The sequence below is a fragment of the Diuraphis noxia genome, unplaced genomic scaffold, assembly GCF_037042655.1.
Source record: "Diuraphis noxia isolate RWA-SAM2 unplaced genomic scaffold, SU_Dnox_SAM2 contig0001, whole genome shotgun sequence".
Classification (NCBI taxonomy): Eukaryota; Metazoa; Arthropoda; class Insecta; order Hemiptera; family Aphididae; genus Diuraphis; species Diuraphis noxia.
The window spans coordinates 31,160,039-31,173,016 of record NW_028301711.1 but is presented as its reverse complement, the minus strand read 5'-3'; the positions used below and the strand labels follow the sequence as shown (position 1 = coordinate 31,173,016).

Here is a 12,978-nt window from a genome sequence, read left to right as displayed (position 1 = left end):
CATATTTTAAGGGAATAATATGTCATAAATTAGGTCGTTATACTGCTAAAGTATATGAAGTACCTTTTGATTTATTCCCCCGCGACATGGTTAAAAGTTTCAACATTTGTTACCAACATTTTTTAGTATGGCATTTCAAAAAGTAATATCATATTACGCATTACACATAGTTTGACATTAGTACATATGCATATATTATACATACAAAAACATCTGTCATTTTGAATTTATTAAAACATTTGGTTAATTTAAAAACTTTAACGATTTCTATAGGAATGAGAAGCATGTCAAATATGATGTAAGTATATTAATCAAATATTTGTAAAAATCAAACAGTGTCTCACAGAATTATGCGTGTGTGAAAAAAAAAAAGATTTTATTACTCTAAGTCGTCGGTGGTGGATTTTTACTTGGAAATACAAGGATGAATTCCGAAGGATTAGTGTCCTCTGTGACGAGTTCATTTGATATAATATTATTATTACCGATGTTTCGATTAGTATAATATGAGTAAATCTACAACGTAACTATGTTGTACATTATTTTTATTATAACAATAACACTTACCGGCAGCTATCACCTGGTACACGCATGGAACTATTTGTTTGCCAAACTCGTTGCTTGCCCAACACATAAGTGTACCGTAATCGAGTGGCGTCAGCGGCGTGTACGCAGCAATGCTCCGCGGTCCCTCCTCAGTGTAACGGTCACGATCCAAGTTGACCGATTCACGTGAGTTGTTGAAACGCCAAGTGTACTGAATATTATCCGATGGGTTAGCCTCTACTTCGCACAGTACTTTAGCAGCCTCACGTCTGCCCACCCCTTGCACCGTCTCCTGACCGGGTCGACATACTGGAGCGACTGAAAATACAAAAAAAAAGATGATAAATTACTACATATCTACGTAGAAATAACGATTTGTATGGTTTGTAGTTTAAAACTATAGCAAGGACTATCCAGAAATTTTTTTAATATCTTTCAATTGAGTTATATTTTGATTTTTCTTGAGGCAAAATGTAAATTTAACTAAATACTTTTTCGTCCAAGAATTTAAAACTCGGGTCAGAAAAATTACTGATGAGAAAAACGACTTATTTTTAATTTTTTTTAGGTATAAATTTCCTTATGAACTTCTTGAAATTTATAATATTAAACTTACTGTATAACACAACTTTACCAGTGAAAAAATTATCAAAGAAAAAATACGGTGTTATATTATACTTTATAGGAGTATCTGGATTTTAGTACTCTTCATCACACGGAGAAATCTGCGTCAGTGTGCCTTGCTTTGAGAAATAATTCTGACCTAGATGGGTAATTCGTCTGTGTTGGATAGAATAATATGTACCAGTTGGTGAAATTTTGAACATGGTTAAAATCACTATCTAAACTTTTCTGATATTTTGTAGAATGATGAGAAATATTCCATCAAGATCAGTCGTATCTAGGTCAGACTATAGGTAATCTAGAAGCATAAATTTCCAGATAAATTTCTACTTTACAGAAAAGTTAATTTTTTTCTGTTGCAAATGAAACACTATGATATGATTTTAAACAGATGTGTAAAATTAAATATTATGTGTTCGGTATTCACCAAGTGCTAGTGTTCGAATACCAAGAAAACTACAATTCAAATACGTAATTTATGTGAACATTTTTGATCAAATTTATTCAAACAACTCAAGTGCATTATATAATTTATAATGTCAAGTAGAATCGGGACAAAGACGCATTGCTTCCACATCGAGGAAAGTTGTAACAACTGTAGTGATGTCGATGGCGGTGACAAACACGGGTGACAAACGAACCGGGTTGGGTTAAAATCTGCTTATTAATTGCCAGGTCCGTCCGTTTTCACCCGTTATTCCGAAAATTCACCACAGCAGTTTATCCAAAATCGTAATTATTGGAACCACGGGCACCCATGTAGAGGACCACAGCATCGGTCACTGACGTCGAATGAAAAGGGTTAGGTAAGGTTTGAATTTAAAGATTTCCAATAAGCGAACACCCTTTGATTTATTTAAATATAAATATAATGTTATAAGTTAGGATTATAACGAAGTAGTAATTTATAATTATTCTTTAAAATAATGAAGTTAATAATATCTCGTAATTTACATTTTTACCATCAACTGAAACTATATAGGTAGTAACAAAAAAAAAATGGTTTTGCTATAATATTATGGATTTTTAAATATTTTAAAATGTCAACTATTTACAAATAATAATAGTAAAAAAAAATATAAAACAGGATTGCTTGTAAATGAAAGGATTATACAATTTAACATACGAATATAAAATTTAATTTTTAAAATTTTCCACTATTTTAAAGAGCTTATAAATAAAGATATTGTATTGATTTTTAACTCATTGATATAATATTTTTATCTTACTTATGAAATTAATGAACTAATCGAACATTAAAATAGGTGTTTTTATTATAATATGTATTATTAATTGTATGAACAATTATTATAGTAAATATTATAGCTTATTTAATTGTTTTAAAATAGTTTTAAATAACGTTATTGTTTTTTTTCTACATTATTGACCATGTTTTTTTTATACTTTTGGATTATCATGACCTCAACCAATTTTTATATATTTTCTGAAAACTTCTGGTATTTTCAAAAAAATGAATAGTTTTATAATTTATTTATATAAAGTGCCATATTGGCTCTGAGAAAATACATGGTTTACGTTATCCCTTGTTAATAAAAGGTTCAAACAAAATAATTTTTTATTTAAATTAATATATTTAATTCCTATTACAGTGAATTAATGAGGGGGGAAGGGTTGTAAACATTCTACTGGTGTTGTGTTTAAAAAATTATTCGGGCTCTTTATATATACAAATTTTAATGTACGCCACTGTACGTCAATATTATACAGTGAAACCTCTAAATACCGGACACTCTCGGTCGTTTAAATGACTTCCGCTATTTGGAGGTGTCCGCTATTAAGAGGGTAAAGACAGTAAGTACACATTTCACCGTTCCCAAAATTCCGTCCGTTATTTGGAGGTGTCCGCTATTGAGAGGTGTCCGATAAAAGAGGTTTCACTGTAATCACATATTTGTTTTCTTATCGTGTAGTTTTTGAGTTCTATAGTTGTCATGAACCTTGGCTGAAGTGTACGATTACAATATTTCGACTTAGGGCTCATACAATTTGACTTCTTAACATCAAATATGACAAAGCGTGAAGACGATTGGAATTGAGAGAATATATAAACTTGAAAAATCAAGCCGGATTTGTATAAGCTAATTACCATCATGTGTTATTGACTTGAGTGATTATGTTTTAACACCTATTTTTTAAGAGAAGGACATCATCAGTTCAAAACAAACAGATTCTTTCAGATATGGTCTGGCAAACAAATATATCACAAACTTCCAGATTATAATATAATACTTCAGTTTATTGGGAAACAAACCGTTAGACTTAGGGCAAAAAAAAATGTGAAATATGAATCGACAAACAACTTGCAGCCCATTCATAGTTTTTTTATTACTGTTCGAAAATCTAAGCTCAGCGATAACATTAAATGTCATCGTAGTCAAATAGATGTATTTTTAAACTATCGTTTCTTTTTTTTTTTAGTTAGACGTTGACTTTTTACTAAGTATTATTCACCCTTTAAAACTTTGTACGAGAAAACTTTTGAATGAGCAATCGAATTAGGTTATAAAACGATCGTAAATGAAGAGAGAGCTTAACGGTTGAGTTATTTTTGTATCCGACGCGTTCTGAAATGTGAAATACATTACATTACTTTTCTCAGGACAATTGGTACGGCTCCTAAAGTGTGATCTGAGAGGGTAAAAATAATAAGTACATAATATTTTCCGTTTTGTTTTATGAATAATATCACTCACCACGGGAAAGCCCGTTAACAAAATATTAACAACTAATGTACTTTTATCCCAGCTTTTTTTATCGTGTGGTACGTGCACGAACACAGAACAGATGTTCACTAGTCTCTGACAAAGAATTAAGGCAGCAAAAAAGTTTCCTGGATATTATTTATGCCCTTTAGTATTTTAGAAACATCTACATCATTAGTCATCGACTCTTGAGAATGTCGAGTTTAATGCAAAATATAATAACAGCATTATCTATACAAATACACAAAAGCATGAAAATATTAATAACAGCAAGTTTTGTTTTTACGTTACTCTACAATAAAAAAGATAGTTCAATCTGGCGATTATTTTTTAAATGAGTTTAGCTAAGTTTGACGATAAAACATATTGTTTGCTCATCTAATTATAACATATGGCACTCGGTGACATTAAATCTCCACAAACAGTTTTACGATCTCGACGTTGAAATGAAATTGCAATTTTTACTATTATAATTTTGAATCAGAATTTTATACATTTTAAGTTTTACAGAGAAAAAGTACTTTGAAAGTTAAAAAATTAAAAAAATTAATTTTATACGGTAAACTTTGTAGAGATTGTAATTCATAATTGTTCGGGGAGCAATTTCTTAAAAATAAATAACATTTTGCATATTGTCGGAGTGCACTTTTCACTTGTTGTTTAACAAAAATATTCACTGTTGAAAAGTTTTTATATTCGAATCAATTAGAAATAAACTTAAATGTTTCAGGTTTAAAAATATGAACTATTTCAAAAGTATGGTACAAATGTGCAACTTCAATAGCTTGAAATGGAAAACAAAAAAAAATTCCAATCAGTTAGCTTAGAAAATGTAATATTTTTAATATAATATTTAAAAATAATAATTTATTTAAAAATAATAATATATTTTATGGAAAATATTACTAGATTTGTGAATGGTTTACCTGAAACTAGTAATTCGATCATAAATTCATGATGTACATATTCTTAATTTTTCACATATTTTTTGATATAGAAAATAAATCGAAAATTGAGTATAGTTTTAAACACAAAATAATAATTTTTCAATACATTTTGTAATGGTTTATAGTCCATACTATGATTTAGAAGTTAGGGGTAATACAAGTATTAACAGCTTTATGAAAATTGTATAACTTAGAATTCATTTTTAGAAGAAAAAAACCCATCAACAAATTATAAGAGGCACTTAAAAGTTTGATTCAATACCAATAGCTTTTTGACTCTATTCAAAGAGTTTAGAGTAGTAAAGTCTATCCAAATTGACCACTTATAAAATTCATGTTATAAAAAATAAAATGTTGTATTATGAACTTTAAAATTTAAAATATTTAAGATGGTGAATAATATCGTAACAGACTAAAATGGGAAAATCAAACGAAAGTTTTAATATTAGTATTAAAATAATATATTCTGTTATTTATATTAAAAGTTGAAAATAGTAAAAATTTAAACAAATCCCACATGCCAACGAATAGATTTGACTAAATATTTGGCTGTTAAAACCCAATAATTTGTTTGGTTTTGTCACATACATTTTAAACGTTCATAAAAGTCTATAGTAGTCATATTTTTAATTATAACTCATTAGTCTGTGATTAAAACATTGTGAGACTAAAAATTTTGAATTAAACTAATTGAAGACTGCAATCACGTTAGTGTACTCCGGTCACTACAGATGTGAGACCATTTCGTAACTATGTAATAATATTATTCTATTATGGTTCATACTCACATTTAATGTCCAATGGCACTGAATTGCTCTCACCGTCACCTTCCTGATTGCTACCGACACACGTGTAAATACCCGCGCGGCTCCGTGACACTTTTTGCAAGACCAGACTTTGATTGCTGACAATTGTGCCGGCGGCTGGGTTGTTGTTCAATAGCTTACCCTGTGTGTACCAAATACAGTGTTAAGTATGATACTATTTAATACATTTAGATTAAAACTGTTTTGTTGGAACCAAACATGTTTGTCTTTATAGATACCGATGATTATAATATAAAATCATCGTATACTTCAAATAAATTATCATTCAATCATTTTTTTTAGTTATTTTATATTGTTGCAGGTGCCACTATTTTATTTAAATATACAATAAAAACTACTTTTTACATATTATTCAAATGCTTTGTTTGTTTGATTATATGGACAACAAAGTAAACTACGATAAGATGATAAGCTAAAATTAAATAAAATGTTTTTGGTTTATTTTTGTTGTTGTATATGTATTTAATTGTTATTAAATTTGTTTATAATCTACGTTCTTAATAATTAATAATTAAATAATATTTTTCATATGATTTATATTTTAAATTGAATCCAATCAAGTGACATGTTGTACCAATTTAATCTCATTAAACAAATCTCACTGTAATATTTTACAATGGTATTTATATCTGAAGAAAATGTAACTAATGAATACAATATCAAAAACAATCATGGTGTTTGGTGTTTGGTGTTCATTTAATTTGCATTGATATTCAAACCATTACATGCATGTTATTTAATACCCATTATATATACGTAATTTATATTTTTACTTGGGTCTAGAAAGTTTAAAATCTTTCAATTCTAAGTATTTGTATAGCTGAAAATCATTTTTAGTTTTTTTAATAATGATGTCTAACGATTATTTGATATATTATATTCTTTATTGCAGTGTTAAATCAAATAACTGTTGCAAAAATGGTTGGTAATATGAAATTTCCATTGAAATATTCAATATGAACATTTTCCAACATATAACGATATGGTTAATATTAAATGTATAATTTATAATTGACACGAAATGTATGATACGACCTTTTGTTTAAAAAATATATCCAAATATATTATTTTATTATAATGCACTACCTATTATATTTATTATGTAAATTTAAACACAACACTAATTTACTTACATTGTGTCTCCATGTCACTCTGTATACCCATGGGTTTGATTTGATGTTACATTCAAAATATACATCCATACCTTCTTGTATAGCGCTGCCGTTAATGTTTTTGCCAAGTTCAAGGTTGACAACTGGTACGTCTGTTGAAAGAAAAAAAATATAAGACGGCGCTCTGGGTATGCAAAACAACAGCAGTAAATCAGTGACATGTTTTAATATGGTACTCCGCCACAATAGTTTTCCCAGTGACCAAGTACATGTTACAAAAAATTATGATAAAAATTGTTTAATGCAAATTATAACATTTTGTAATTAAAATTATATTGATTATTTCCCAAACATTAATTAAGAGTTCATACTAAAATTATTATTATTATATACAATTTTGAATTTATCATTCACTCAATTGTTTTTTATTCTGCGTTATTCATTGTACTTCTTACATACCTACTTATTTTTTTTAGAATGCCACTAAATTAAGTCCAATCGTTTTCACAACGAAATGAAAAATTACACAAATAAATTAAATACATTTATTGTTATAATTTTTTTCTCTTAAAAATCTATTGTAATTTATAAACAGCGAAACCTTTGAAATGAATCAGGCTAAATCAGTTTGAATAATTGAAATAGATAGCTTTTTTTTAGAAAATTCTACGTTTTTTTTTTTCAATATTTGTATTTCACCCCAGATTTAATCTCTATCGAAACGAAGGAGCTATCAATGTTTATTAATGTTGTTTACTTCAAAGTTCAAATTTTGTAATTATTAACCTATTTTCATTTATTTATTTTTTATAAACATTAACCGATCTTGATGAAATAATAACTACGTGGTTATTTATTTTAAAATATTTTTCATTTATTCCAAAAAGTAGGTTCTGTAGATTTAGAAAGATAAAATTCTCTCAATTTCGAAATATCATCGTTTGTGTTTAAATAAACTAATGAAAAATGCTTAATTGTAAATCATACATTTTTTTTTAAATATATTGTAAATCGTTAAATTGATTATTACTACTTACTTTTAACTTTAAAACTTTATACTATCCTTATTCAGAAATAAAACTGAAATAAGATTTTAATGATGCAACTTTTTAAATTATGAAAATAATTAATAGTATACCTAGACACATCGTTATCGTTTTTGCTAAAATCTGCAATAAAAGACAAAATTTGAAAATGTTTATAAATATATTAAAATAAGTAAATCATATGATATTTAATAGTATTCATGATTTAATGGCAATTTGTGATAAGTAGTTGTTTTTGAATTAAATTTTATAATAAAATAATAAAATGCAATTATTATTATATGCAATATTGTTAGGTTTAAAAATATACCATCGATTTAAATAGGTATGATATTGAAATACCTATTTTTAATTATTAAATTGTTAATGTCAGTAATACATAAAAATATATGAATTTCGTCATCTTAAATTTAATTTTAATTTATAATAATATATGATCGAAAAATTGTGGTTGTACGATGGACGATTAGTACCTACCTGCCTATTAAAAATGCAACTGCATGCGTGTATTAAAATAATACTACAATATGTGTGGTGCAGTTAGTTTTCATCAACGCACTCTCTACTAGTTATTTCCATGTTACTGCTGTATAATCGTAATGCAACATTCATAATCATTTTCTATTTCAACGTTAATGTGTATTGCATAAGCTAGTGACAATATGTGTTCCTTTTTTCAAATATTAAATAATAACACACGCGCACCGCTTTATATTAATAATATATAATATGATTTCGAAGAACACTAGTGTTTGAAAACAAATCGTGTTATTGTTCTGCTAAAATAATTTACATTAATTCGATTTTACTCATTTATTAATATTGTACGAATCCTTTTATATTACTATCTATATGATATTTTACTAGGTATATTATGATATAACATGCATTAATGTACCTAAACATTAAGTGTTATTATTTTTTTCCATGTGAAATTTAACTCAAAAAACGAAATCAAGAACATTTGAAATATAATATTTATACCTATAACGTACAACTATATAAAACTATATTACTATATAGGTAGTCACTATTATAATCACTTGTTTTTGGTTTATCCAAAATGTTAAAAGCAATAAAAAAAATTATGTGAATCCTACAATTTCAATATAAGTGCACGTACGATGTAAAAGTATAGTCTAATTAAACAAGCAAACAAATTAGTTGTTAGTATTACAAACTGTTGTCAGGTTATAACGGCATAATACAATATACCTACGCGTTTTTAATTTATTCTCGACGAGTCTTTATTAAGACGACGGGAAATAAACGACTAGGTGACGTTCATAATATTATGTAATGTCTACATACGCGTAGGTACGTAGGTACGTTTAAAATATTCTCTCCGTACGAATACGGCAGACGGAACTAAGCGGATAAACATAATATAGTCAATAGGACGACGACGACACATGTTCATTTCACTTTTCGTAATCAAAATATTATTTTCACGCGTAGGTACTATGCGCACGCGCGCGTGCGCGTGCGCGTGTGTGTGTGTGTGTGTGTATGTGTGTGTGTGTTTTATAATGTGTGCACCTTACCACACTACGTGACTGAATTCTCAAACTGCACGTTGTTAATAAATACTTAAGACTCAGCGAAAATAACGATTCTACCGGAATGTTCGGTAAAGTTATTTATGCGACGACGGTATTTCTACCGGTGACATAATTATTTCCATTGGAACCCGCGTTCGTGAAGTGAAAAATGTAGGTAGGTAATATATTATAGGTATAGAAAAGCGTGTGTTATTCTTATTCTCCGTGTGCGATTCACCACCAGTGTAGACGGTACATCTGCTTTCGGTATTTTACGAGCACATACTGAGCTCTATATAAGTGTTACAATTTTCCAGAATATTGGACCAATAAGCTTTTTGTAACAATTATGTGGTTTTAAAACTACTGCAGTACATAATATTAATTGATATAATTTATTGAAACCCGTCCACAATCTTACAGATATGATTGGATTTAAAATCGTATGGAATAGTCAATAATCATAATTTTACTAGCTGTGATAGACTGTCCTAGTCACTGAAATAAAATTATTTTAGATAAAAAAAATTGAATGTTTAAGTTATCAGACATTGGCTATACTAATTATTATTATTATTATTTATCAGCAAAGATCTATACTTCCATTTTTTTCTAGTATGACTGATGATTCCGATACAGAAATTTTAACTTGTAGGGATAATGGACTTCATCAGTATTATTAAATTATATTTACTTACTATGATATGATATATTATTATCGTACATTTTGAAGCACCTTACATTACAGTTTTTAAACACAAAATGATAATTAATAACTATTATAAAAATTAGTATTTGAAATTATAAGTCATTTTTTAACGATAGTAATATTATTTATTCTTAATGATTCAAATTTAAATCATATATTATAATACTAATTAATACCATCCATAATTCATTTTTAGTTTTTATGAATTAAAATAAAGTAGGTACTTGTCCATAACTGCCAAACATAATTATATTTGTGTTTCAGTTAGTGTATTTTCACATCGAAAATTCGTTTAATTTGTCCAATTATGGACGTCGTATGGCAATATGGTTGTCGTGCACAATGACCGAAAAATATAAATCATATTTTTCATATTCGACCATGACTAAGACGAGACCCTTGCACAGCGCCTGATTTCCTTTCGCCATAAATATATTATTATTGTTGAGTACATGAATCCACACGTGTTAAAAATTTGAATCGTTGTATTTTCATGTAGAATACAAAGTGACAGATGTGCGATTTTTTTTTAATTTTACCGAAAAATCGTTTGAAAACGGCAGCGGGGAACAAGACGAGAGGGTCAGCAGCAACGAAAAAACCAATAACAACGATTTCCGCACAATACCCGTCACCCCTTGCCAAAACACCACGTCAACTTGCCCAGAAAAAGCATTCCGAGTTTTATTGAATGTATTGTCAATTTGGTCGAAAAAGTTCAGCCATTAAAACATAAAATTATAACCAGAACCAACCGACTTTGAGTTCTCTAAGAGGTCACGACTGACACTACAGAATTCAGTAAGGATGGTTTTAATCGGATCGATCAATTCTCATTATTCTTTGTGATCGTAAGCGTAATATTTTGAAGGCAAGCAGAGAGATAAAAATATGCGTTTTCTTCCCCTCCTCCTGCTTTAAGTTTTAATTCACTAATTTTTCAACATTTTTTAAAATGATTTTTAGCAATACGCATGCACTTTAATATTATCTTCTATTCCTATTTTTTACTAAATAAACTATAATGTATTATACAGATATATTAAATGCGCATTAAATGTTTAGATAATTGTAATATAATTAGTAGATACATTGAAGTATTTTCGCTAATCTATCCAATAAAACTTGTACGGTACTGCTATATTGTAATCATTATTGCTAGCCGCTAGGTATTCGAATATTTGTATCTGAATACCTATTTTTTTGGTATTTAAAATACTTCTTCTATGTTATACAGAAAAATAAATACTTATTTTTTTTTTTTACCATCATATTTCAAATTGCAAAATTTTTGTATTGCTTATTAGAATTTTAAAAATTAGTCTTAAAATATTATTGTATAATATTTCACAGAATTTTTAAGAAATCATTAAATAAGCAAATGATACAATATCTATAATTCTTATCTACCTACCTTAAATTTGACAATGTAATAAGCATGTCGCTTCTAAAGTTATTAAACCAATCTAACCAGGTTAGAAAATTATTTAATTTTTATATTTCTTAATTATGTTTATTATAAGAGTACATTTGTGATAAAGTACAAAAGTTATTATTTATCAATCCTAAAAAAATTAAAACAGGTACTTGTGAAATATTTTGAATATTTTTGATAACCTCTATTGAATATGTTTTTGGAATACAAATGACACAACGTAATTAAATATTTAAATAAGTATTCAGAATATATATGAAAAATATACTTAACAAAATTGATTATAATATTTACATGTATAGATTTATTATTGGTAAATTATGCTGACCATTATACCGACTTCACTGAGTCTATTATAGGTATAATAAAGTAATTATTTTTTGTGTCCGTATAGGTGACAGACCAAAGTAGTTTTTAGCAACCTTTAGAGTTTAGAGCAATGGAACAATAGAATAATCGCATACACCGCAAAATAAATATTCTGAAAATTTATAGATATTATACAATAATTTTACTATAAACCTGTACAATTATAACTTTTAGGTATTTTGTTGTTTTTGAATTTTGTGTATTTTTTCTGTCAAAATCAGCTTTTATTAAAATCATAACTGCTACGAACAACCGTTAATCAGTCACGTGGAGTGTTATTGGTTTTGATAAAATGTAAAAGTTGTATAAAAAAATATGACGAAAACCATTTTCCCTTTTTATTTGAAATTAATGGTAAACGATTATAACCAAAAATATCAAAAATGACGTATTTCTGTTCAATCTGTTTAAAATATCGCTAAAACATTTCAGCCATAATGATTGAATAAATTAGTTTCAGCCGTTCTGGAAAAAATGTTTCGGTGTACCTAGAGCTATTTAAATATATTATTATGTTTGTGTATGTTGTGCTAGTCGTACAAATTATGATAATTTATTTATTATATGTAATATTTACTAAATTAGGTACAGAATTTCTTTAATCACACAATCTCACCTCAAGTTTTAAGGTTTAAAATAACAAATTTAAGTATAAACTCGCCAAGGAATTTAATCTATTTATACGTACATTGTACGATAAACACCTCATAATATATTATGGTGTTATAATTGTATTTTTTCCCCTTATCTTTGTGGAACTGGAATAATACTTTTCACTAGTTACTTTATAATATCGTTTTTTCATTAATAGAAAAATTTGGGGGCCCTTTCCCCAAGCATGCCACCTCCCCCTACCCCCATAATTTGTACTGATATTTGATTAGGTATGTGTACAGTCAGCTAGAGTACTTTAACTATAATATAGGTACCATGCTCACTTAATTTAGGAAAGTTCGGTTTTTTGGTTTTTTCACATCTCTAAACTCGACATAAGATCAAATTGTTGTTACTAGATATACATAAAAACAAGAGTCTCAAATAAATCATGAAAGAAAACTTTAAATTTCATAAAGTACTGAAGTTTTAGGTACAACTACAA

General features: G+C 27.8%; 1 protein-coding gene across 2 annotated transcripts in view; it reads right to left on the bottom strand.

Annotated features, from left to right (window-relative positions):
• The window catches only part of LOC107164968 (contactin-5-like), a 468,396-nt gene that overhangs the window by 19,709 nt on the left and 435,709 nt on the right, over nt 1–12,978 (bottom strand). For both annotated transcript variants that reach the window (XM_089215856.1, XM_089215857.1), the window contains exons 8-10: nt 6,801–6,931; nt 5,629–5,788; nt 568–864 (exon numbers count right to left, since the gene is read on the bottom strand). In XM_089215856.1, the coding sequence (XP_089071982.1) occupies nt 568–864; nt 5,629–5,788; nt 6,801–6,931 (588 nt within the window). The remainder of the gene's footprint in view (nt 1–567; nt 865–5,628; nt 5,789–6,800; nt 6,932–12,978) is intronic.